Source organism: Protopterus annectens, chromosome 12.part0 (assembly GCF_019279795.1).
Source record: "Protopterus annectens isolate FY-2018-M chromosome 12.part0, PAN1.0, whole genome shotgun sequence".
NCBI classification, from domain to species: domain Eukaryota; kingdom Metazoa; phylum Chordata; order Ceratodontiformes; family Protopteridae; genus Protopterus; species Protopterus annectens.
Window position 1 is genome coordinate 193,375,139 of NC_056746.1, and position 16,589 is coordinate 193,391,727.

At 41.1% G+C, this 16,589-nt stretch overlaps 1 protein-coding gene across 1 annotated transcript in view; it reads left to right on the top strand.

The window, feature by feature from the left end:
- Positions 1-4,117: 4,117 nt before the first annotated feature.
- NDUFAB1 (NADH:ubiquinone oxidoreductase subunit AB1) overlaps positions 4,118-16,589 on the top strand; it is a 45,153-nt gene continuing 32,681 nt past the window's right edge. Inside the window, exon 1 of the mRNA XM_044089234.1 lies at positions 4,118-4,313. Within this exon, the coding sequence (XP_043945169.1) occupies positions 4,269-4,313 (45 nt within the window). The 5' untranslated portion in view covers positions 4,118-4,268. The remainder of the gene's footprint in view (positions 4,314-16,589) is intronic.

The window sequence follows — 16,589 nt, forward strand, 5'->3', positions numbered from 1 at the left end:
TGTTAATGTCATGCCACCTATGTGGTAATTCATGGGTACATGTTTTTTTCCAAAGGAGGATAACTATGCATTTCTTGGCATTAAGCTTGAGCCCATGGCTCTGGCACCAGGCATCTGTTTCTGTAAGGACCTTTTGTAGAATATCCACATCATTTGGGGATTCAATAATGGCTCCCAGTTTGCAGTCATCTGCAAACTTTGTTAGCGACAGTCCCTTAGTGTTGGCCTTCTGTGTTAGCCTGTACTTCAGAGAAGTAGATGCCAAACAAGAGTGGTCCCAGGACTGAACCCTGAGGTACTCCACTTGTCACTTGTCTGGATCTGGATTTGGAGTCAGCTACTTTTACAGTCTGGGTTCTGTCAGTATGACAGCTGGCAATCCATCGAGTGACATAGGGATTTATGCCCAGCTTAGTAAGTGTATCTATGATTCCAGAGTGGGGGATGGTGTCCAAGGCCTTGGCGAGGTCCAGATAGGCTGTGTGGACCGCCTTACCCTCGTCCACAGCTCTGGAGACTGATTCGAAGAAGTCAATCAGATTCAGGAGACAAGATCGGCCCTTCACAAACTCAAACTGGCTGGGGTCCAGTGTTTGAAGGTTGCCAATGTCTTTGTTTATAAGTTCCATGATAATGCATTCCATGCCCTTGCAGATCAGGCTTGTCAGACTGATGGGACGGTAGTTCCCGGGATCCAAGGCGGATCCTCCCTTGTGGAGCGGGATAACTGTAGCTGTGCGCCACTCAGTGGGCACAAAGCCTGAGGTAAGGCTATGATTAAACATGACACTTAGATGAGGTGCCAGTTCATTTTGTAGTTCATGTAGTACACAGCCTGGGATGTCATCTGGTCCCATGGATGCTGTACTCTTAGCTTTGGAGAGTGCGGTTTCTACCTGTGTGGCTGTGATTATCGGAATTTGGCAATCTTTTGGTATTGAGATGGGCCCTTTAGGGGGTGAGAGGGGAGGGGGTGAAGTTGGCACTAAATCGATCTGCCAGGATATTGGCAATATCCTTGGGATCAGTATATTTAATGCCATTCTGTTGTAGCTCACAGCAGATCTGAGCATTGCCATTTAGATTCTTGACATAACTATAGAATGCCTTGTGGTTGTCTTTGGAATCTTTGGCAATTTTATTTTCGTAACTAGCTTTTGAGGATTTTATGAGGGATCTCAGCTTCTTACTGAGGCTGGTGAGGGAGTTTTTTGCATCCTGGGATTTTCCTCTTTTCTGCAACAGTTTCTTCCTTCTGTTGTATAGTTTGTTTATAGCAGGGGACCACCAGATTGGCTTCCTTTTTTTGAAGAAGAGCATCTTGGTTCTATTTGGGATGGCACGATTCATGCACGAGTGGATGTGCTCGTACAGTGCCTTAGTGTAGGATTCTGCAGTCGAACTTCCAGATCCCGTCTTCGTGGGTGTTGTGAAGTTTGTCACTTCTGACTTCAGTAGCATGAAGTTGGCTTTGGAGAAGTCTTTAAGGAGGTTTCCTTACTGGGGGGTGGGGGTGGGATGTGGATGTCAAGGGTGATTTGCTTATGGTCGGACCTGTCCAATGAGGGGGTGACCACTGGTGTGGAGCATCTATCTTCCATGTTGGTAATGACCAGGTCTAGGATATTGGAGCCCCTGGTGGGACAATGGATTAGTTGATCCAGGGCGTTGGAATTTATGAATTCCAAGAACCGTTGGGAAAAGGAGTTGGTACCCGAGTACTTTTCCCAATTAATGGCAGGGTAGTTGAAATCACCCAGTATTAGGGTGTTTGGTTGTATCTTAATATTTTCCAGTATGTTTAGAAAGGTTTAGTGAGAATCTAGGGGCATGGTGGGGGATCTGTAGCAAGCTACAATTTGGATTGCAGTCTTACCTAGTGTTAGTTGCACCTGGAGAAGTTCAGATGCCTTGTGTTGGGCAACTAGCCTGGAGGTGTGAATATCCTTGGTGAATATGGACACTCCTCCACCTTTAGTGTTTCGGTCTTGGTTTTGTGGCTGAAAAGTGTGGTAAGAATTGTAGCCTGGAATTGCAGGGGTGCTCTCTGGAGCCTTGAACCAGGTCTCAGTTACTGCACAGATATCGATGTTCTCCATTTTTAGGAGTGCCTCGAGAGAGTGCATTTTGAGGTTTAGACTTCTAGCATTGAGTAGCATTACCTTCAGATTTTGCATGCTTGCATCTGTTACAGTGGAGGTTTTATCCTTTGAACCTTGCCTAAAAAAGGCACTATAGGGGTGGCAAGAGCTTTAGCCAGTAACCTGAATCCCAGGGGTGACAGGTGCAGAACATCTCTGGCAAAGCATCGTGGTTTGTCGATCATGTCTTCCCAGGCAGACAAATACTGGATCCCCTTTGAATGATATCAGAAGCTTAGCCAATTGTTGAAGTCAATCATTTTGTCCTTATACTGTGGTATCATTCTGGGCGAAGGCAGGATGCTACTCAGGGCTAGGGTCATACCTGTCTGGGTCAGATGATCCAAGAGTTCTTCCACGTCTCTTTTCATGTACTCCAGGGAAGTACGTCTCAAGTCATTCACTCCAGCATGGACAATGACAGAGTCGTATTTGTACTTGTTGTGGAGTGACTTGAGTGCATGTGTTATGTCAGGAACGGCCTTAGGTCAACTGGTGCCATAGGCAAAAGGGCTTCACAACGCCCCCACCACACCACCCAGTGCCCCCATCCTGGTCTACCTACACCAAATAAACACTGAAAAAGTGCCCCTGCTAGAGCGGCGCCCTAGGTGGTCGCCTAGTTGGCCTATGCCTAAGGCCAGCTATGTGTTATGTGGTGGATTCAGGCACCCGATGTAATTTTCTCCTTGTTCAGCCTGGTGAGTGGGACATCAGTGTGTCTGACTATAGAGTCACCTATAACTAAAGTGTTGGGTACATTGTCTTGCCTTAGGGGCTGTTGTTGGGTGGCACACTGGTGTTGTGAGCTATGTGTCACTTTGGTTGTGACTGGTGTTTGTTTGCGTTTCAGCTTCGGAAGTCCTTGTTGCTTGGGCAGGTTAATGTTAAGGGCCTCCACATATGTGGGTTTAGTGTTGCTATGTGTGGGTGTTGATGGTGTGGGTTTTGAAGGGCTATGAGTTGCTTGAGGTGTAATGCAGGTGTTAACCTTCTCCTCTTGACTGTCTAGCACAATCTTGTCCGGAGAGAGCTTTGCTTCCAGTTTGGCTATGTAAGTGCATCTCTCGCAAGCTGTAGTGTTGGGTGGTAGGAGGACAGGATTGTCTGTGTACATGAGGCAGTTGCCGCATTGCCCCAGTATGTCCAGATTCACCAGGTGGACAGGAGAAATCACAGGAAGCTGACCCCTGGACATGCCTGTTTAGGTGCTTTTTTGTAAACTTTAAGAGCTGTTTTCCCTTACCTTTGCAAAGTACTTTGCAATTATAGGCTGTTTAGTGCCTATGATTAATAACATCTCACTTTGTGATGTCTGAGCAAGCTAATGATCACGCCTCGTTCATCAGGGGTCTCTATGACAGAGAGTGATTTTCGTATATTGTGTTTCACTATTCAGCTCTGCAGCAGCTCCAGGCATCCAAAAGGTGACCCAACAAATAATTGCTTGCAACCAATATTTACTTATTGGTGTTGGAACCCTGTGCTGCGGCAACTTAAAAAGAAACACCGCAGATTCCTTGTGGATGCCTTCACATTAGCATTGCTTACTATATGACAGTCCAGGATTGAATATTAACCAACATACGTCTCGTGTAAGTTACTATAAAGAACAACTCGTTTTGAATCTTATAAATTCACTATTGCACACTGAAAGTGTTTGTCATACGCTCATTACTAAAAAATCTTGTTGGCAGACATTCACGGGAAATGACATTTCTTATTAATCCACTTGCCCAGCGATAACACATTTTGGAAGTGTGAAGTAATCTTACTGCCTCAACATATATTTTCTTATTATAAAAAAATGCCTAATCACGTTAATAAATGCTTCATTGTAAAGATAACGTTAAGTATATAAAAAAAATGAATCTCACTGTAGCTGACGAGATATGCTATAGATCAAACACTGAGGAGGATGAATCCCCGCCTCTAAATATCGAATCGAGCCTAATCTGACGCTCTTTTCTACGTGTGCAGCCTTTTTCTGTTGTATTGTGGGTAAAGGTCAGCAGTCATGCGTCCTATGTTGTAGCCGGGTGTTTTCGCAAAGTTTTCCACCCTTCGTTAAAGACAGTTTTGAGAACTGCATCAGTCGCTGCCTTGCCGCAGCGCAATTATGTTCAAATGTGCAATAGCAGGCGGATGACAGCAGTGGTTTCCCGGACACAGGTAGCGTTAGAGCTGTAGGCCTGCTGCTGCTGCTGTGGTTTATGGGGACGGCATGACCTCCGCTAGGGTTTCATGGACACGGTAGCCTTGTGGCTTAGATAAGGATTTTATGTATTACTGCCTGGGTTAGATGTCTGCTAGTTTTATAACTTGCATGGCAGTTAAAGGAACAAGAATGTGTGCTAAGTATTATGTTGCTTTTATTGCTGGGATTTGTGGTAGATATTCTAGTATTGCCATTGATGTCGTGCCTTTTAAGTTTTAGGTTCATACTAGGCTATCTGCCCTAGGGCATTTATAAGCCTAGCCAGAGTGTGTTTGGCTTTCGCCACCTATTTTAAATTAATTTTGCTATGCCCTTTTTCGAGGTTAGTATACTGTGCCTCTGTCCAACAGTGACACAGAAGTGATACCTGGGGTAAACCTACCATCTCCCATCCACTCATCAAGATTCTTCTTGAAGAGGGTCAATGAGGGACTCTGCCTAACCTGGACTGGGATTTTATTCCAGAGTGAGGGGAGCCTCTGGGTTATGAATCTGTCCCTCCAGCATGTCCTATTTATTTCAGTGCGGAGGTTCAAGTCTCTCGAGCGTGTAGTTGTTGTATAGGTGTCTGTCATTATGTATCTGCAAAAATTGGTAGTAGTTATGTAGTTCTTAGTTAAAACTTTAAAAGTGCTTTATTTTTAGTGGTATGTGTCATAACCCTGGCTCCTGATGCTCCTGCCACATTGAGCAGAGTATATTTTCTGGTCTGCACATTGTGTTGCTAGATCACTGCAGATGATGCGTTCGGTCTTCAGACTCTGAAGAAGCATAGGACCAACGTAAGGCTGTACAGAACAGAAGAATATCAAATTAGTAAGAGACTGGCAAGTTAAGTGTGGATCTTTTTAGGTAATGAGATTTTTCTTTAATGCTTCTTGTAACGCAGGTGCATTGTAAGCGTGTTCTCTGCTGCTGAGCTAGTGTTTTGTATTTGAGTATTCCAGTTTTTTTGGAGTGTGGATCAGAGTAGGATCATAGGAGATTACTAGGCTAATGGCCCCGGGACCCTTATAAGCTTAGCCAAGAGTTTATCCCAAAAAAGAAACCTTAGTCAGCATTTGTCACTCCTGTTAATGGAAAGACACAGGTGGAACCCCTGGGACAAATTTGTGGTTTCCCATCCACTCATCAGTGTTGCATTTGTAGAGGGTCAGCGAGTTATTTCGATGTGTATGGAGAGTCTCTTCCAGAGACTGGGCAGCCTCTGGGAAACAAACCTGTCTCTCCAGCTGGTTTTGTTGATGTCACATATTAGTATTTTTTTTTTTTTTTTATTATGTATTTATTTATTTACTTATACTTTTTCCACAGAAACCATCCTGTATCTCACCTGGGTTAGTAGGTGCAGGCATTAATGTGGCATTTAAAAAAAAAAAAAATCCCCAAGGCAGGGAGCATGTTATGGCAAGTGTTCAAAGAGGTGCGAGTTTTTGAGGTAACTTCTTTACAGATTAAATACTTGAGCAAGTATGGTTGGAATAATGTATGGAAGGTTTTTGGAAGAGGAGGCATCATCAAATATGATTTTGTTTTTCTGCTTTTGATGTGTATTAATGTTGGGTTGCACCAGTCTGAAGTCTTTGTGGTAAATTGTGTCCAGTAAGTCATTCAAAGTTGAAATTGTATTATAATATTAAAGTAGTGTGGAAATTGGGACCTAGCAGGCCATATTGGTTGGTAGTGTAACTTGAGCAAATTCACCAGCTTTATTGGCAAATTTTTTTTTAGGTGTAACAGTCCTAAAAGTTTGTGTAGTTGACCTGTTGATATTGCCTTTGATTGTAAACTTGGGTGATTTGAGTAGTTCTGATGCAGCATTTCTGGTTAAGAAAGCTGCACCATGCTACCTGATTTTTTGGCCACGCTGTGCAAGTTATGCTTGTTTAAATTTGTTGACTGGCAAGGGTCAACAGGACAGGCCTGTGTTAAGTCCTGAAAAAATATCTAGATAAATCCCTGTGACAGCCTCAAGTGGAATAGTGTTTGATTGCTTGGTAGTCTTTCAACTGTACAGCAGTTGTAATATTTAGTTTGTCTTGGCTAATGTAGTATTAACTGTGTTTGTTTTTAGGACCAACTTTTTTTTTTCTTTTTTTTTTTAATTGTGTGTTTTTTTTTGTAATGCTCAGTTTGTGGGGGTTTAGGGGGCTTTAGCCCTTCTCACATAGGTTCTTGAAGATATCATTTGGGGGTATGCTTAACATTATGAAGATTTATCTGTAGACCTGTACAGGGGTGTGGTCATTTTAACATCCACCATAGCTCTGACCCAGGGTCAGGTTCTGCAGTAGATAAGTTATTTCTCCAGTGATGTGAGGATGACCTTGTTTTTTTATTACTTTTTATGAGCAGTTTATCTTTCATACTTTCGGCTTTTGAAGGTGGAAGTGATGCTTAGTTTAAGTGGACTTTACTATGTAAAAGCAGATGAGTGTGTGTGCCAAGCCCATCATTTCACAAGAATAACAGCGGACATAATTTGTGTTAGTCTTTGTGCACTTTTGGACTAGCCAGGGACATGAAGATTTTCTTTAAGGCGCTTGCTAGCACACTGGCCATATCTTTGAAAGTGTTTGACTCTGGGAGGTAGTCTTATCTGGTATTTCCTCGTTAAGGGCAGCCAGTTCCTTCTCCCCCACCTTCCGTCTTTATCTTGGTGGCTGTTTACCCATTCACTCCTGCCCTCTACCCAGTGTCCACTGTTTTCTTTAGAGACTAAATTGTTCACTTGGTATTTCTACTTTTCAGTTTTTTTAACATACCAAACAAGGATGCAGTGAAGTTCTGTCTTTTCTGTCGGCTCCCTTTTGGTTTCTGCTACCCTTCACCACTCCATATTTACCTTTCTGCTGGCTTGTTTGTATTGTGCCTCTACCACTTCTCTTCTAGGTTCTCTTTTTTTTTTTTGCCCTAATTGCCAGTGTCACTTACCTCTTTCACATGCCCTTGAGTTTTGCATTCTGGGCTATTGCCGTAGTTTTTCTTTGTCCTTATTCATTGCTGATCCCCTTTTCCAGATTCCCACACCATTGTTTTTGATATCATTCCCATGCTGTGAAACCGCACAGTAGTATGAACACTGATGTCCCTCTGGATTGATTTAGACTGTGTCTACAAGTCATTTTTGTCTTTCCCGGTACAGTCCTGCACCTTGTTGGTTGAACCGTTAGTGATTCAAGGCCTGTAATTTTGTTGACTTGAAGTATACTGTGTAGTCCTGCAGCCAGTATTGTATTGTGACTATTGAAATTTGAATATAATGGCAGTGAGGTCAGACATTAGATTTCATAAATTCATAGATAAACCAAGGCTACTGTCATCTCAATGCCCTCCCTCGGATCATACCTCCCTTCCAAGAGAGGGTGATAAATTTGTGGATACCCAGATAGCGAGTCACTGCTTAACATGCAGGGGAAGTTTATTCCAGACGTTGGGGAGGCTGCCATGTTTTATCAGTTGGTGAAGATTTAGATCACTGGTTCTAATATTGCTGACTCCAAGACAACTAGGTGTCTAGTGGTGTAGATAGAAGTGTTTATAAGCCTGAGATCTTTTGTTTAGAAACCTTTTGGGTATTTCTGAATGTTTTGAGATACTAAGGGAGTGTTATACTCGGCACTGTTCAGGTGTCTAGTGGTGTAGATAGAAGTGTTTATAAGCCTGATATCTTTTGTTTAGAAACCTTTTGGGTATTTCTGAATGTTTTGAGATACTAAGGGAGTGTTATACTCGGCACTGTTCAGGCAAATGTCACATTTTCTATCAGCCAAGTTTCTTGGTTTCTTACTACATTTTCTTTTTTGTACTGGTGTGTTTCTTATACAGCATAATGAGGGGAGAGGGTGAAAGTACTGCACATTTTAGCATTCAGTTTGAGAAAGTTCTTGGAACACAAAGTTTAATAGGGAGAGTTCATTGTAGGGGTTGTCAAGTCATCTTCTGACACCAACAGTAATCTCCAGTTTGCATCTGCAAATTGTTAGCCAGAGGTCTTGACTTGTTGCTTGGAGAGGTGCAAAGTAAATGCCAAAAAGGAGAGGTCCCAGTGCTGAGTCTTGGGGGACACTGCTGGTCATTTTGTACTTTTTGACATTGCACATTGTGGGATCTGTCCTTCAGGCAGTTTGCTATCCATTTCACCATATATGGGCCAGTTGTGTGTTTTGTTGCTTTCCAAGCATTTAGATTGTGTATGATGCCAGCAGGGGAATTGGTATTGAAGTCCCTTTCAAGGTCTTGCTAAGCTATATGTGCAACATTGCCAGTCTATAGTCTCTCTAATCATTTGATGTAGTTTACCAGATTCGGTAGACAGGAGATTTCCCTCATAAAGACGAACTGTTGGGAGCCAATGAGATTTTTTATTTGTATACTACAGGGCTTTGCAGATGAGACTGATAGAGCAGTTTGGGTCAGTATTACCATCACAATGTAGAAGTGGGTTTTCAAGGGCATGTTTAATGGTATTGATTAAGAAACTAGGTACATTGTTAGATCGCATGGAGGAAGTATCAGACCAAAATCAGTAAACATTTTTAGCTATAATAGGGGCAGTAAAGCATTCTGATATTTCAGGGCTTTGGGTACACTTTTTGGGGGTGTAGTGAAGTTGTCATTAAAATTGGGGTAGAGTGAAGTTGTCATTTAAAATGTATTTGAAGAATGGCAGTGTCTATTGCATCAGAATAGATGTCATTATGAATGACTTCAGAGTAATGTAGTGGGTTGGTTCATAGTTGTCTAACACAACTGAAGGATTTGTAACTATTTTTAGCTTCAGAAGTCCACCTAAGTTTGTGGGTTTCTTTAGTAGCCCTGATAGTGTTGTGTGTGGTTGTTTTTATGCTTTTGATATTTTTCTTGAGGAGGGATTTAAGAATGCCATATGTTTCAAGAGTTTATTTATGATGGTGGATCTTGAGTGGTTTCATTTCCTGTGATAAGAACTGCTAGCTGTATGCAAATTTTCTACATTGTGTAGAATTCCTTAGTGAAGCATGCTGCAAAATCAGGGTAAGGCATACTGAAGTTATAATTGAGATTAGATATTTCATCATAGAGTAGGTTGAACTTGGAATGTTTGTAGTCTTTAAATTCAGTTGGATTTTCTGTAGGGGCTTTTGGAAGTTTAAAGGAAAAGGTCACAGTTTGTGGTCAGAAGTAGCACAAGGTGGACATTTGTCAAAATCTATTGTTTAACAAATCAAGGGAGTGTTTTTATGTGTAGAAATTTTTGTGCATCTCTTACTTTAGAAGTGTAAGTGTCCCAGTTCACTGAAGGATACCCAAAATCACCCTTAATAATGGAGTCTTTGCTAATATGGAGATCATTTGGAACATTGAAGAATCTAGTTTGTCATCAGTGCAGAAAGGATGTTACTTGTAGTAAGGGGCAAGTATCCGTTTATAGTTGTCTAGTGTAATCTATAGATGAGTTCTGCTTGTGGATCCCTAGTGATCTGCTTGGAAGTAATATATTTCTTGGCAAATATGGGGACTCCACTGCAGTTGCCATCTGGTCTGAAGATATAAAGTGCATGACCCTGATACAGAGGGAGTGTGCTCTCTCTTAAGTCTCAGTAACTAGGCACACATGGATATTTTTACGAATGCAGGAATGCCTCATTGGTGTTGAGGGGAGCCACCTTAATATGGTCTAATTTCGGGATTGATGTGTCATTCATGTTGTTGGAATATTTACCAGCTGCACTGTACTTGAAAAGGGCAAGCATTAGCCAGCACGTGTTGAGCTTCTGGTCCTGTGCTGACACATACCTGATCCCGCTATAATGACACCAGCTATTTAACCAGTTATTGAAGCCAGTTAACTTTTCTCTTTATGTAGGTATTCAAGGCAAAGGAAATATTCAACTAGCTGCCAGTCTCTCCTACATTTCTGAATTGTTTGGGAAGTCCTGGCATGTTTTTCTGCATGTCTGTCAGGGTTTTGCATCTTGTCGTTTTTCATTGCATCTCAAATAGTTCACTCTGGCGTGTACCACTACCATGTTGTACTAATATTTGTCAGGGGTTTTGAGTCCTTGGGTTCCATTTAACATCGGGCATCCTGACAACTTGAGTGTTCACTGCATCCCTGTCTTTCAGCCAGCCTTGTGAACTCTGACTTCGTGTGGTAATAGTCAACTGTTACCAAAACATTTCTGTTGTTGCTGTGGTTCAGCTTGATATTGTTTTTCTCCGAGTGACTTTTACTGGTAGGTAGGAATGAGGTGGTTGAGTCACCTGATTTTTGCTGGGACTTATTCTGATTTCTGGGAGCCTTTCAGAGTGACTTTTGTTACAGCCTCATATGTTTTGACATGAGTGAATTGTGTTGGAGGTGTATGAAGCTTTACAGAACTGATTTTTAGTTGAGAGAGCCAAAGGAGATGGTGTTTGTCTATATAGAGAGAAATTCATCTCCCGTCTAGTTAGACTGGCCAACTCCATGGAATTGCTCTTGAGTTCAGGTTATAGTGGGTAAGACTGCCATTCAAGTCATAGCCGGTTATAAATCTCCTCCATGGGTCATGACGTGCACAAAACCTTCTTGGCCAAACTGGAGATAATCCAAACAGTACCAAACACTCTGGTTATAGGAGATTTCAATTATCCCGCCATCAAATGGGAAACCTATGCTTGCCCTAACACACTAGCGCATAAGTTCCTTTACTTAACTTAAATGTCCTGGAACAAATTTTTCGTACCCCCCCCCCCCCTTACAAGAAGAACAAATGTACTAGGTTTGGTCTTCACTAACATTCAAACAGATGCACTTTCGCAACTCTTGGACCCATATGAGTTAAATCTGACCATAGGTTAGTCACCTTTGAGCTGACACTAACACCAGAACTCACAAAGGGTGAAATCGGACTAAAAACCTTCACCAAGGCAGATTATACAGTCTTAGGTAAAGGCATAAATGCATTCCAACCCTCACCCTCAGCCAAGTGTTAATTTCACTAAAGGGGGTGAAGTCAGACTAAAAAACTTCAAGGCAAATTTATACCCTCCTAGGTGAAGGCATAAGTGTATTCCAACCCTCACCCCCAGCTGGAAGTGGTAACTTCACTAAAGGCCTGTACAATCACTTGTATTAAGTGTATAGACTCTATAGACTCAGCTGTACAAGAAAGAATCAAAGCCAGACCCCCAAGTAAAAAAAAAGCTGCAATGGTGGACATAAAGTATCAACAAACTTTACAATAAATGCACAAAGTTGCTGTTCAAGAAAACAAAGGTGACACCTCAACAATGGAAAAGCACCTTTCTCAGCCTCAACAGGCAAATAAGACAACTTGTCAAATTCTCGAAGGGCTTCTTTGAAAAAAAAAACTTATCAAGTACAGCCAAGGATAAGGCCTTTTACAACTATGTGCATAGCCTAAAAGTTAGGACCCAAGCATGTGCAGAACTAGTGACCAACAGTATCACACACACTGACCTCACAGAGATAGCAAACCTGCTAGCGGATAGGTTTGGCAAAAATTCACTCCCTTATCCCCTCAATCCCCCCCACACACACACACACACACACACACCTGAGCAGGTTACCAAAGCCATGTCCAAGGCAAAAAATACAGCCTCTATGGGACCAGGCGTCATTCCAGGCTGTCTCCTAAACAGGCCAATACATGAACTAGCATTACCATTAAGTACCCTTTGTCAGTCATAGTCTAACTACAGGCTTTGTTCCTGCGGAATGGAAAATGGCATCAGTTATTCCCCCTTACAAAGGTGGCCTAGCAACAGACCTGGGGAATTAGACCCATAAGTGTGACCAGCCTCATCTGTAAGGCCATGGAACATATTGTTATGGACCTCCTAAATAAAGATGTAGGCGACCTCCAAACCCTGGATCCTACCCAGTTCTGCTTCATCAAGGGCAGATCCTGCCTGTTAAATCTTGATTTTTTTTTCAAAAATGTGACCATGGCCATTGAAAGGCAAATCTGTGCATACCTTGACTTGGCAAAGGCTTTTGACACAATTCCACACTTGGATATTTCCTATAAACTTAAACTGAATGTAAACCCCTTTGTTGTAAGATGGATTGCTAACTGGCTCCCAAATCAAACACCCTATCAAAGTGGGTGACTGCACATCAACCAGCAGACTTTTTACTAGTGGGGCGCCACAGGGGTAAGTGCTGGGCCCCCTACTGTTTGGTATATACTTCTCAGAAGTTCAGGTCAAAACTAAGGGGTTGTGACTGACCAGGTTTGCAGATGACTGCAAACTGGGTGCAATTACTGAATCCCCAAACAATGTATACTCCAGGAGGGTCTTATGCAGGCCAGCGGGTGTCTTAGCCATGGTCTCAAACTGAATGCAAAGAAATGCATCATCATTCCCTTTGGCACAAACATTTTCCCTTTCACACTATCAAATCAACAATACCCCAGGTACCCACAAGGAGTCTGTGGCATATGTCCTAAACGTCAGGACAAGGCTTGGGGAACTCATGGGCTTAGCCTAGGAGAACCTGGCAGGAGCCCAACATCAGAAAAAGGTCTGGTATTTCTGGAATGCTCAAGCCCAAGAGTATGCTGTGGGACATCAGGTTATGGTTCTAATTCCTGTCGGATACAATAAGCAGGCAGCTTGGGAGGGAACTTCAAAGTGGAAAGGAAGGTTAGTGATGTTAACTACATGGTAGAACTGCTAGGCAAGAGGCAGGGGCACGAACATGTTAACATGATGAAGTCTTACCATGATAGGGAGGCCCATGTGCTGAGTATTTGCAATGGGTGGCAGGAGGAGTTTGTGGGGGATCTATGGCTACATCAAGCCATTCAGCAAAATGCCAGGTTAAGGTGGAGCCTAAGGTTGCAGATATGATACAGCAGTTCAGCACCATAGTGGGGTCAGACATGCCAATGCAGATGGGCTGCCAAGATAGGGTATGGGTTAATGTATTCCCAGCCAGGCTTATTCCTGTCGAGCAACATTTTTCCTGGGTCACTTGAGAAACTTGCTTGAGACTTCAAAGGGGAGAGAGATGTGATGTGAGGTATTGCCAGCTATGCCAGGAGAAGTAGGGCAGTGCATGTGTAATGTATGCCAACATAGCTAGCTGGAGTTTTGTAAAGAATTGTATGTCATTGTATTTCAAACTGATTTGTAAAGCTACTTGTAGCAACAGTGGGTCCTGCTGGAAAGAAAAGAAATGCATCTGTATGTCTGACTGTATTATAACATAGGATACTGGATGAGAAGAGGTTAATCTCAGTCTAGTTAACTTTGAAAAATAGTCTGAAATTAAATTACCTGGTTTAGGCCGTAAAGATTGTAGGCCATAAAGATTGTATCTTCAAGTTTTGGTTGCAGCCAGAGACAAAATGTCTGTGAAAACCAGGATTAGAAATCCTACTGTATTATCCTGGGGGGTGAACTAATTGCTACCCTGGAAGGGTGAACGTTTTTGAAATGTTTTTATAGTTTCTAGATGCTGTAATGCATCTTGGCAAAGCTCTGTGTGTATGATGAGATGCATGTGCTAAATTCTTTCAGTTTCTAATAAAGGGTGTGTTGTGTGAATGAGAAGTCTGATGACCAGATGTGTGTGGTGGTGTTCTCTGTCAGCACTGAAACAATGTTTTAATAGTAGATGAGACAGAAGTCTCAGAGCAGTCTGTTTTTGAAACCTGACAAGGAAGGATCACTCCCCCACATCATCTTGTCTTGCTTTAGTAAGTAACCAGGGAATGATGAGAGAGAGAGAGAAACACAGCCCCAGGACAGGAGTGTGTTCCGTGTGTGCTCTTAAGGGAAATTGGTGCAGAGAGCTGCACCTGGAAATACTGTGTATCCATTTTTGTTCCAAGTGAAAGTCCCTCACTGGTTTCCATGATGAGGATCGAGACTCCTTGATCACTGGCCCAGAGGAGGGACGTGTCAACCCTCCTGGACATGGGCAGCCATTACTAAATGCTGTCTTGGATATTAACATTTGTATGGTATCTCACTGGGTGAAATGCCTCTGCTTGAAATGACCTCCGGTTCAATAGCTTAGCAATCTCCTGTGATCCAAATCAGATACATTTATACCTCTCTCATGACTGTCCAGTACATTTATACCTCTCTTATGACTGTCCAGTACTTGGGACAGTCACACTGGATGGAAAGGACTTCAGAGCCGAGTGCTAAAACCAAGGTAAAGAGGTTAAGCACTTTAGTCCTCTAGTAACTGGACTTTATCAGAACAATTACCCATGAGTCAAGAAGGTTGTTTATACATCTTAATAAATTGAACTAAATGAATAACAGTCCAGTTGGCAGAATTAGTCCACAAAAAATGCGAGTGTGAACACACAATATTAATATAAAAACTGCTAGTAAAACCAATACCACTGTAGAAAGCACTTAGAGGAAATAAAGCTGCAGTTGAAGGTTCGAGAATTTAATAATGCAACACTTAAAACAATATTAACGCCAGAAAAACTCAACAGTACGTTTTCGTTTCAAACACACTTCATCAGACAACAAAGATAGCACCAACACTTGTTCTTAAATATAGTCCTTACTAATTAACAATTATTCAATAAGCAAGGGTTAACTCATTCAAGCCTGTACTCATATGAAACATCATTTGTTAAAAGTTATTTAAACTTATAATAACTCATTAATAAAACCTAATATCGTGTAAGAAGCAAATTATATTGTTCACTACACTCCATATCTTATTAAAACTACAAAACATTTCTAAAAACATTCAAAATTCATTCCTGATAAAGTGAAAATCTAAGTTTTGAATTCATAATGTTTTAGTGACATCTACTGGCCAAAATGTGACATTTAAAAACCTAGGCTTTCTTTCTGCTGGATCAATAGTTTGAAATGCATAATTTATCTAAATAACATTTTAACATGAACAAACTTGGAAGTGACTCCCTTAAAATTCATTCTTATCATAAAATACTTTACACAACCACAAAGAAAAAAATAAATATTCATATATTTAATACAAAATATATAAATAAACAACTTTATACACTATACAAATTTTATAAAAGTGCAATACAATTAATTTGAACTAGGGTTTCATAAATATGCTTAAAAAATATTTAAAATACATTTAAAAATGCTTATAAAATACATATAGTTTTGATTTTGAATGGATAAACATATGAATAACACAGATGTTGGGACCTATCGTTTTTTGGTCCATATTAAATAACTTCTACAATTTTGTTGCTCTCATTTTTAACACAGGGTTTATAGAAATGACATCATTCAGACCTGGTGGTCTGTTTGCTTCCAGTTGTAATTGCCACAATAGTTCTTTATATTCAATTGAGGTTTTCCATTGTCCACCTCTTATGTCCTTTTCTACAACCTCTAAAACAAAGAATTTATAAACAGCCTGTGGACAATCAATTTTATGTCTGTATAGGGCATTCTTAGGATTATTAGTTCTCATTTCATAATAATGCTCATAAATCCTTCTTTTTAATTTTCTTTCGGATTTTCCGACATAAAATGCTTCACATGAATTACATATGGCCAAATATATGATGCCATTTGTGTCACAATTTGCATAATACTCACTCTCAATTGTGATGCCCCTACTTCCAATGTGTATATTGTTAGTTGTACATATGTACGTGCATTGTGCGCACCTCCCACATTTAAAGGTACCTACTTTTGTTCTCCTAGTCTTACTCTGTCCTTTCTGGCCCTCTAATATAGTTTTTAGATTCCTACCTCTACGGTATGTGAATTTCAGTGGTTCATTAAAAAGTGGGCGTAAATCTGATAGTTCACCAAACTTTTGCCATTCTTCTTCAAACATTCTTTTAATGTGTGCTGCTTGTCCACAATAATCCATAATTAAATTATTTGTTTTTCCCAAATCTTGTGGCGCGCTTATGGATTTTTCACCCATACTGAGACTACCTAGGATGGGCTTAAACCTACCTCTTCTCTCATCTCTTACCTCCTTCTCTATACTTCTTATAAGTTTGGGTGGATATCCTCTTTCAGTGAACATTTGGTAAAGGGTATCACATTCTTCTTCAAAGTCTAATTCCCTAGATGTCATCCTACTTGCCCTCACATATTGTCCTTTCACTATCCCCTTCTTCTGATGGTAGGGATGTGCACTGTTAAAGGACAAATATGAATTAGAATACGTCGTCTTTCTAAAAATTTTCGAAAAAAATCCTTCCTCATATTTACCAACATTTATATCTAAAAATTTTAATTCATTTTTATCACATTGATAA